Source organism: Ranitomeya imitator, chromosome 5, assembly GCF_032444005.1.
Source record: "Ranitomeya imitator isolate aRanImi1 chromosome 5, aRanImi1.pri, whole genome shotgun sequence".
In the NCBI taxonomy this organism is placed as follows: domain Eukaryota; kingdom Metazoa; phylum Chordata; class Amphibia; order Anura; family Dendrobatidae; genus Ranitomeya; species Ranitomeya imitator.
Window position 1 is genome coordinate 277,183,406 of NC_091286.1, and position 10,923 is coordinate 277,194,328.

The 10,923-nt window shown below is 43.1% G+C and overlaps 1 protein-coding gene across 1 annotated transcript in view; it reads left to right on the forward strand.

Moving 5' to 3' along the window:
• LOC138637472 (G-protein coupled receptor family C group 6 member A-like) overlaps positions 1–2,384 on the forward strand; it is a 65,599-nt gene extending 63,215 nt beyond the window's left edge. Inside the window, exon 6 of the mRNA XM_069726188.1 lies at positions 791–2,384. Within this exon, the coding sequence (XP_069582289.1) occupies positions 791–1,839 (1,049 nt within the window). The 3' untranslated portion in view covers positions 1,840–2,384. The remainder of the gene's footprint in view (positions 1–790) is intronic.
• Positions 2,385–10,923: the final 8,539 nt, after the last annotated feature.

Consider the following 10,923-nt stretch of genomic DNA (forward strand, 5'->3'; position numbering starts at 1 on the left):
CCTGTACTCATCTTCGATGCTAGCAGTGGTGTTGGTGTCTGATCTCCTGGGCCTCATGTGACATTGTTAAGTCACATGAATCCTCCAGCCAATAAGCGTCTGGTCTGCTTCACTCTCACCTCCTTTGGATGGAACTGATATCCAGAGGAAGTCAGACATCAGTAGCCTGCTCTCATGTCTTCTGGATGTCAATGGCCACTGACTGGCTGCAGGGCTTGCATGACATAAGAATGTCACACAAGACCCAGAAGAGCAGGTGTCGACATCACAGGAACACCACCTACAGCGGAGGGGAGTATTGGCTGTTTATATATTACATTGAACAAATATAGTGATTGAGATAGAGTTGCCAGAATAATGGACAAGCCCTTCAAAGCTCTGTTTGTACTACCATCCTGTCTTCTATTCAGAAGGAACTATGCATTTACAACAGATCTATTTTCACACGAATCCTGACAGACCTCATTGACACATTTTGGGGTATGTCATAGATTGGGTGCTGATATTTTTGATGGCAAAAACAGAATTTGACACAATGCAATTCTTGCTGTTAAAAATAACTTCATCCCTGATTGATAGGAAAGAATGGTACAATGAACAGAGTCGGATGTATTGGTCCAGATTTTTATTACAAATATTGTTAAACCCAGTTACTCTGATTACCAAGAAGATAACATCTAATAATAATCTGTGGCACACATTGTGGATGGGTGATCAGAGGGGCATGATGGTTCTTTGATCAGCTGTATGTGTTCCAAAATTACACATCTCATTAATATTTCTTCCCCAGATATGACTGAATGTCTGAAGTGTCCTTCCTGGCAATGGTCAAACAATGGAAGCGATCGGTGTACAAACCGGACAATTGAATATTTCGATTGGAAAGACCCGTATGCCATTACGCTGGTTGTTTTCTTGGCCATTGCATTTCTGCTTTTGATATTATCAGCAATTTTATTTGCTAAACATTTTGATACACCAGCAGTTAAAGCAGCGGGGGGCTACTACACCTTTTTATTAATGATATCGCTGCTTATTAGCATGGTGAGCATTGGATTTTTTATTGGAGAACCAAACAATACCATTTGTAAAATCAGACAACCTCTCTTTGGAATTAGCTTTACCATCTCTGTATCTTGCATCCTGATAAAATCAATCCGAATCCTGATAGCATTTGAGTCTGCTAAAAAATACAAAGTATTAGTTCAGCTAAAGTACCTGCCAGCGGTTATTATTATTGCATTAGGCAGTATTCAAGTGCTTATTTGTACCCTATGGCTAGTGATGAATGGACCTTACCGTCACGATTACATAGTGAATGACATCATAATACTGAAGTGTGATGAAGGGTCATATGCAGCCTTCGGCGTCATGCTTGGCCACATTGGGCTTCTTGCCTTGATTTGTTTCCTTCTAGCTTACAAGGGCAGGAAGCTGCCAGACAAATACAATGAGGCTCGATGTATCACATTCAGCATGCTGGTCTATATGTTTGTGTGGATTCTCTTTATCCCAATTTATATAAATACTACAAGTGGCATGTATCTTTCAGCAGTGCAAGCTGTTGCCATCCTAACCTCAATATATGGAGTCATATCTTGTCATCTTTTGCCAGGTTGCTACATCTTAGTTTTTAAAAGAAAGACTTGCACTCGAGAAAAATACCTGCAGAGTATCTTTTCTTTTTATCGAGCTAAAAGAAATGTGCAGTCATTTTGTAAGGACAAAATAAAAATAGAGGTTCCTGCTGCTACTGTAAAATATATTGTACCTATCCAGTCATCTCAAGTGGCGTTGGGCTCTTTAGCTGAAGCAAGGAAACGACATTATAGCTGTTAGTAGAATAAATACAATATCTAAAAAACTAAAAAATTATATTGATTTTTCTGGATGTGTAGTGCTGGATTTGCAAATGATTTATCTCTTGGTTTAGTGCAATGTTATATTGGAGTCTAGTATGTTTTAGGGTATGTTCCCACAGTCAGTAAACAATGTGGGTTGGACACTGCGTACATCTATAGCATCCAATCCGCAGCGTCCAGATGTTACAGCGTAGTGGATGGGATTTCAAGAAATCCCATGCCCACTATGCCTGCGGATCACCCGCGGAGACAGACATGCGGCGCATCTTTCCAGACTGCAGCATGTCTTTCCAGACTGCAGCATGTCAATTTATCTTCCGGAGACGCTCAGTCTCCAAAAGATAAATCTCAGCTATAGAATGATAGAATGATTCAATGAACACATGTGGAATCACTTGTGTTCAAAAGCCAGCAACGCTTTGGATGCAGCGGACATGTGCTGCGTCCAAAGCACTACCGATTACTGACCGTGTGCACCCGGCCTTAAGAATGAATGACAATAAAGTATATGTTATACCATTACTGCTTTGTTCTGTAAATTATGTGAAGATTACACAGTGACTGATAAAAAGAAAACACAAAAAATGATAAAAAATGGCCCACACACCTTATATTATTGTATCTTTAGCTGTCTCCATATATTGACTCTGTATAGGACCATTGGTGTGTTGGTTGTATTTTAATATATGTTTTTATTGGTGTTTTCTGTCTTCCTCATTAATAAATATTTTTTTTTATTTTTGCAACTTAATTGTATTCTGGGTGTGCGCCCTATATGCATAGTCTCTTTTCTTGTTTGTTTAGTATATGCTGCTGCTATGCATTGAGCTGCACCCCTTATTATACTTACCTTATAGGTCGCAATTGGCCCCTCGCCCATTGGTAGTGCTCCCTAGCTCTCCCTCTTCCCCTGCGAGAAGAATTACTCCTTAGTGGAGAAGGAATGTTTGGCCATCAAGCAGTCGTTAGACACTCTAAAATACTACCTCTGAGGCAGGAAGTTCAGACTAGTATCAGACCAGGCCTCACTGATGTGGATGAGGGAGAAGGAGGGGAACAATGCCCAAGTGACCAGGTGGTTTCTAGCACTTCAGGATTTTAAATTCCATGTGGAGAATAGGCCAGGGAAACTGCATGGCAATGCTGAAGCTCTGTCAAGAGTCCACTGTTTGTTGGCAGAAGGTGCCAAGCCTCTCCGGCTTTGGGCAGAGGGGGGTATGAAAGATGGCCACTGGACGGGTACTTCAGGAGAGATATGTGCCATCGCAGTTATTAGCTGCGGTGATGTGAGCTCAGAATCATGCTCCAGCACATGTAGAGCTGAGAGTGTTCTTAGGCCATTCCAGGGCTGAGTTTTACGAGCAGTCTTAAAAGATGGGTGGGAATGCACACATATCCCTTCCATAGGGGCGTGGCTTAGCTAATAAAATAGAGACCGTGAGCCATTCAGTGTCTGGACCTGGAGATATGTGGATCTCCGGTGAGTTGGTCTGTGCTAAGAAATGGACACTATCCCGTTTGGGCGGACCCGCTATATTATATGGACTTTTTACTTTGTGTTTTCACCTTGTCTCTGAAAATACTGTTTTTTGTTTGCTATCCTGAGCAATTTATGAATTTTAAATAAACCTGCTTGGACGTTTCAGCAATACCGCATCCTTTGCCTACCTCAACAGTGGCTGAGTGAGTACAGATCTCTACAGGACTTATGACAGGTCGCTGATCACTCAGTGACCTGCCCCCTATTTTACATAATGAATATCATATATATTAAGAAAAAAAATCACCTGCAGCAGGCAAGCGTTGGTGGCAGCACCTTCGCTACAGCATGATTGCATGAGTAAATTCAGTTAAAAAAAAAATTTTGTTTTTGGAGGGGACCCAGGAGGACCTTCTTGATTTTCTGGTTGAACTTAATAACATACACCCTGAATTGAAATTTACCATGACATATTCAGTGGATAGGGTACAATTTTTGGACACTATGGTTTATAAGCAAGGTGGCAATCTTTGGACTGATTTGTTCACGAAGGTGACTGACAGGAATAGTCTTTTGTGCTATGATAGTTACCACCCCAGAAGGATGATGGATTCATTACCTTGGAGCCAGTTAGTTCGGGTACGTAGGATAGTCACAGACACTGAGGTCTGTGACAAAAGATTGGACGAAATGTGTGAGAAATTCATGCGTAGAGGGTATCCGAAGGTGAAATTGATGGGCCATAAGGACAAAGCAATTAAATTATTTGATGGTGATCTGCAAACCCATAGAGCAAAGGTTAAACAGAAACGCGTACCATTTGTCTCCACATATTGTCCAGCCAGTAATGGCATTGCCAATATCTTGAATAGACACTGGGGGATACTACATAAGGATTTGCCTCATATTCAAGACTTCTGTTCATGTCCCATTCTCTCATATAGACGGGGGCGTAATCTTAAAGATCGATTGGTGAAGTCAGATGTTGGGACAGATAAGGTTGCCGTCCAGAGGACATTTTGTCCTCCTCGGATGGGCAACTTTCCCTGTCTTAACTGTGCCTGCTGTGGCAACATGCTTAAGGGTGACAGTTTTCACCATCCTCGAACCGGTAAAAAAATTTTGATAAGAGAACGCTATACATGTTCTTCGAAATTTGTTATCTATTTAATAGTGTGTCCGTGTGAACTTATGTACGTTGGTGAAACAACGATGGAAGTGAGAGCACGAATAAGTAAACATAAGAGCACAATCAGAACAAATTTACATGAATTACCAATCCCAAAACATTTCAGTGATTGCAGACACTCTATCAACCAACTGCGTTTTAGGGTCATAGATGGAGTCCCTATTTTGAGGAGAGGGGGTGATAGGACACTTAAACTTAAACAGAAAGAGTTGAGGTGGATCTCAGTATTAGAGATGCTACAGCCTAAAGGGCTGAATGTAGATTATAATTTACAAATATGTATGTCCTGATTTCGGCATTATAGACGCCACAGCCTGATTGGCTAAATGTGGATTAAAAATCTACAAATATGTATGTCCTGATTCCCCTGATTTGCTTCTATGGTGCGTCCATTTCTGTGTATTTTTAACTATGTGCTGTTGTAATTTTTAATTATGGGCTGTTGTAATGTTCTATTTTTTTCTTTTTCTCTTTTTTACAGCACACTTGGGATTTGACATCCAAGGGACATATGGAGGATATGGAGAATTTTCTCCTCTCCCCTCTTCTTATTCTCAAGCCTAAACGTATTTTCCTCCCTTTGATCCTTGTCTGCCAAATCACCTTGTGATTGACATATCTCATGCGTGTAGAGGGTTGTTGCCATGGATTTGGCTGAGTCCGCGTCCTCTCTGTGTGCGCAGGCTTGGTGCGTCATGTGGGCGTGCTTGAGATGCTGGCGTTCATTTGCTACAGCACCTCCGTGCCGATCATGTGACTGCGCTCTATGCCCTGTGTCTCCGGCGATGACGTTTAGCCTGTGATGCTCGGCACGTGCGCCGTGTGCTACACCTTGAGGTGGTCACATGATCGCCACTAAGGTGTGCGCTGTGCGCATGCGCTAGCGTTCTAAGGCAGATGGACACCTTTGCATAGGTAGGTGGTGATTGGCTACAGACGGTTTGTGCGCCTTTATGTGATATAGCTGTAATCGGTTGCTTGATTATCGATTTTTTTATGATGTGTGAAATATGAGCATGTATTATGTGATTTTATAGGAGTTTTAATAAAGGCCGCCCCTTGATGGTGATTGGTGCCCATACAGGCTCCACACTATTTAAGATGGCCACTTTTGATACATTGTATACTTGACAAAAGGCCAACCCGGCCGAAACGTTGTATTTCTATGATGGCAGAGTAAAGATCGTTTTGGATACTATTCACCTGGTATGGACAGAAAAACAATCCACTGAAACATAAAGAAATATCTCCAAGAGGCAGATTGCCACATTGATAGACTACTCATAAATATCTCAGGACACTCCGAATACCATAAATCCTACACGAGACCAAAAAAGGAGTATATGTCCCACTCAGTTAAACCTGTCTAAATATTTTATTAATAAATCCAAATATACAAAGTAACAAATCAATACAGAACAGACATGAAAAAGCTCAGACAACAACTCATGTGGAAAAAGAGCGACACAACTAGAGTACCAGACTGAGTAAGTGAGCAGACCTAACAGTTATGTAGTCCAAAATGACCCATATCCATTACAACAAGTAAAGCCCCATAATAAGGCTGGATATTAGTGAATACACCATAACCTCTGTGCACAGACATCAGTGAACAGTTCCCTAGTCTCTGAGACTAAAATAAGCATGGTGCAAGAGAAAAAAATATAAACGGACCCCTTTAACCCCTTAGCGACCGCCGATACGCCTTTTAACGGCGGCCGCTAAGGGTACTTAAACCACAGCGCCGTTAATTAACGGCGCTGTGGAAAAAGTCCATAGCGCCCCCCAGAGGCCGATTTTCTCCGGGGTCTCGGCTGCCGAGGGTAGCCGAGACCCCAGAGAACATGATTCGGGGGGTTTTTAACCCACCCCGCATTTGCGATCGCCGGTAATTAACCGTTTACCGGCGATCGCAAAAAAAAAAAAGCGATCTCTTTTTAATTTCTCTGTCCTTCGATGTGATCGCACATCGGAGGACAGAGAAAAGGGGTCCCAGGTGGCCCCCCAATACTCACCTAGCTCCCCCGATGCTCCTCGTGTCTCCCGGTGGGCGCCGCCATCTTCAAAATGGCGGGCGCATGCGCAGTGCGCCCGCCGGCCGGCACCGGGAGAATCTTTGGGGTCTCGGCTGCCGGGGGTAGCCGAGACCCCAAAGAGCACGATCGGGGTCGGTATTACCGACCCCTGTTTTGCGATCGCCGGTAATTAACTGTTTACCGGCGACCGCAAAAAAAAAAAAAAAAAGTAAAGTGTAATTCTCTGTCCTCTGATGTGATCGCACATCAGAGGACAGAGAAATAGGGGGATTCGGGGACCCTAGCATACTCACCTAGGTCCCTGGATCCTCTTGCTGCTCCTCCTGGCCGCCGGCAGCAGAACATGGCGGACGCATGCCCAGTGCGCCCGCCATCTGTCTCCATCTGCCGGCCGGCAGGAGAACAGCAGTTGGGGCTAAAATTAGGGTTAGGGTTAGGGTTAGGGGTAGGGTTAGGGGTAGGGGTAGGGTTAGGGGTAGGGTTAGGGTTAGGGGTAGGGTTAGGGGTAGGGTTAGGGGTAGGGTTAGGGTTAGGGGTAGGGTTAGGGTTAGGTTAGGGCTAGGTTAGGGGTAGGGTTAGGGGTAGGGTTAGGGGTAAGGTTAGGGTTAGGTTAGGGTTAGGTTAGGGGTAGAGTTAGGGGTAGGGTTAGGTTAGGGGTAGGGTTAGGGGTAGGGGTAGGGTTAGGTTAGGGGTAGGGCTAGGGTTAGGGCTAGAGTTGGGGCTAAATTTAGGGTTAGGGTTGGGGCTAAACTTAGGGTTAGGCTTCTTTCACACTTACGTCGGTACGGGGCCGTCGCAATGCGTCGGCCCGACATACCGACGCACGTTGTGAAAATTGTGCACAACGTGGGCAGCAGCTGTAGTTCTTCAACACATCCGCTGCCCAATCTATGTCCTGGGGAGGAGGGGGCGGAGTTACGGCCACGCATGCGCGGTCAGAAATGGCGGATGCGACGTACAAAAAAACGTTTCATTGAACGTTTTTTTGTGCCGACGCTCCGCCAAAACACAACTGATCCAGTGCACGACGGGCGCGACGTGTGGCCATCCGTCACGATCCGTCGACAATACAAGTCTATGGGCAAAAAACGCATCCTGCGGGAACATTTGCAGGATCCGTTTCTTGTCCAAAACGACGGATTGCGACGGAATGCCAAACGACGCAAGTGTGAAAGTAGCCCTAGGGCTAGGGTTAGGGTTGGGGCTAAAGTTAGGGCTAGGGTTGGGGCTAAAGTTAGGGTTAGAGCTGGGATTAGGGTTAGGGTTTGGATTAGGGTTGGTATTAGGGTTAGGGTTGGCATTAGGGTTACGCTTGGGATTAGGGTTAGGTTTGGGATTAGGGTTAAGGTTAGGGTTGTGATTTGGGGTGTATTGGGATTAGGGTTAGGTTTGAGGTTAGGGTCGAGATTAGGATTAGGGGTGTGTTGGATTTAGGGTTTTGATTAGGGTTATGGTTAGGGTTGACATTAGGGTTGTTTTGGGGTAAGGGTTGTGATTATGGTTAGGGTTAGTGATTAGGATTATGGATGAGGTTGGGATTAGGGTTAGGGGTGTGTTGGGGTTAGGGTTGGAGCTAGAATTGGGGGATTTCCACTGTTTAGGTACATCAGGGGGTCTCCAAACACGACAGCCAATTTTGCGCTCAAAAAGTCAAATGGTGCTCCCTCCCTTCTGAGCTCTGCCGTGCGCCCAAACAGTGGGTTACCCCCACATATGGGGCATCAGCGTACTCGGGATAAATTGGACAACAACTTCTGGGGTCCAATTTCTCTTGTTACCCTTGTGAAAATAAAAACTTGGGGGCTACAAAATCTTTTTTGTGAAAAAAAAAATATTTTTTATTTTCACGACTCTGCATTCTAAACTTCTGTGAAGCACTTGGGCATTCAAAGTTCTCACCACACATCTAGATAAGTTCCTTGGGGGGTCTAGTTTCCAAAATGGGGTCACTTGTGGGGGGTTACTACAGTTTAATTACATCAGGGGCTCTGCAATCGCAACATAATGCCCACAGACCATTCTATCAAAGTCTGCATTCCAAAAAGGCGCTCCTTCCCTTCCGAGCTCTGCCGTGCGCCCAAACAGTGGTTTACCCCCACATATGGCGCATCAGCGTACTCGGGATAAATTGGACAACAACTATTGCAGTCCAATTTCTCCTGTTACCCTTGTGAAAATAAAAACTTGGGGGCTACAATATCTTTTTTGTGGAAAAAAAATATTTTTTATTTTCACGACTCTGCATTCTAAACGTCTGTGAAGCACTTGGGCATTCAAAGTTCTCACCACACATCTAGATAAGTTCCTTGGGGGGTCTAGTTTCCAAAATGGGGTCACTTGTGGAGGGTTTCTACTGGTTAGGTACATCAGGGGCTCTGCAAACGCAACATAATACCCGCAGACCATTCTATCAAAGTCTGCATTCCAAAACGGCGCTCCTTCCTTCCGAGCTCTGCCGTGCGCCCAAACAGTGGTTTACCCCCACATATGGGGTACCAGCATACTCAGGACAAATTGGACAACAACTTTTGGGGTCCAATTTCTCTTGTTACCCTTGTGAAAATAAAAATTTGGTGGCTAAAAAATCTTTTTTGTGGAAAAAAAAAATATTTTTTATTTTCACGGCTCTGCATTATAAACTTCTGTGAAGCACTTGGGCATTCAAGGTTCTCACCACACATCTAGATAAGTTCCATGGGGGGTCTAGTTTCCAAAATGGGGTCACTTGTGGGGGATTTCTACTGTTTAGGCACATCAGGGGTTCTCCAAACGCGACATGGCGTCCGATCTCAATTCCAGCCAATTCTACATTGAAAAAGTAAAACGGCACTCTTTCTCTTCCAAGCTCTGCGGTGCGCCCAAATAGTGGTTTACCCCAACATATTGGGTATCGACGTACTCAGGAGAAATTGCACAACAACATTAGTGGTCTAATTTCTCCTGTTACCCTTGTGAAAATAAAAATTTGTGGGCAAAAAGATCATTTTTGTAGAAAAAAATGCAATTTTTTTTTCACGGCTCTACGTTATAAACTTCTGTGAAGCACATGGGGGTTCAAAGTGCTCACCACACATCTAGATATGTTCCTTAAGGGGTCTAGTTTCCAAAATGGTGTCACTTGTGGGGAGTTTCCACTGTTTAGGCACATCAGGGGCTCTCTAAATGTGACATGGCGTCCGATCTCAATTCCAGCCAATTCTGCATTGAAAAAGTCAAACGGCGCTCCTTCACTTCTAAGTTTTGCGGTGTGCCCAAACAGTGGTTTACCCCCACATATGGGGTATTGGCGTATTCAGGAGAAATTGCATAACAAAATTTATGGTTACATTTCTGTTTTTACACTTGAGAAAATAAAAAAAAATGGTTCTGAATTAAGATGTTTGCAAAAAAAAGTTAAATGTTCATTTTTTCCTTCCACATTGTTTCAGTTTCTGTGAAGCACGTAAAGGGTTAATAAACTTCTTGAATGTGGTTTTGAGAACCTTGAGGGGTGTAGTTTTTAGAATGGTGTCACACTTCGTTATTTTCTATCATATAGACCCCTCAAAATGACTTCAAATGTGATGTGGTCCCTAAAAAAAAATGGTGTTGTAAAAATGAGAAATTGCTGGTCAACTTTTAACCCTTATAACTCCCTAACAAAAAAAAATTTTGTTTCCAAAATTGTGCTGATGTAAAGTAGACATGTGGGAAATATTATTAATTAACTATTTTTCGTGACATATCTCTCTGATTTAAGGGCATAAAAATACAAAGTTTGAAAATTGCAAAATTTTAAAAATTTTCGCCATATTTCCGTTTTTTTCATAAATAATCGCAAGTAATATCGAAGAAATGTTACCACTAACATGAAGTACAATATGTCATGAAAAAACAATCTCAGAATCACTGGGATCCGTTGAAGCGTTCCAGAGTTATAACCTCATAAAGTGACAGTGGTCAGAATTGCAAAAATTGGCTCGGTCATTAAGTACCAAATTGGCTCTGTCACTAAGGGGTTAAAGGAAGCTCAGCTTACAAATAATAATATCCGTCAGTGTGCGCTCCACAGCAGCCCCCAGCAGTTGTTGTCTGAGCTTTTTCATGTACAGTGGGGCAAAAAAGTATTTAGTCAGTCAGCAATAGTGCAAGTTCCACCACTTAAAAAGATGAGAGGCGTCTGTAATTTACATCATAGGTAGGCCTCAAATATGGGAGACAAACTGAGAAAAAAAAATCCAGAAAATCACATTGTCTGTTTTTTTAACAATTTATTTGCATATTATGGTGGAAAATAAGTATTTGGTCAGAAACAAAATTTCATCTCAATACTTTGTAATATATCCTTTGTTGGCAATGACAGAGGTCAAACGTTTT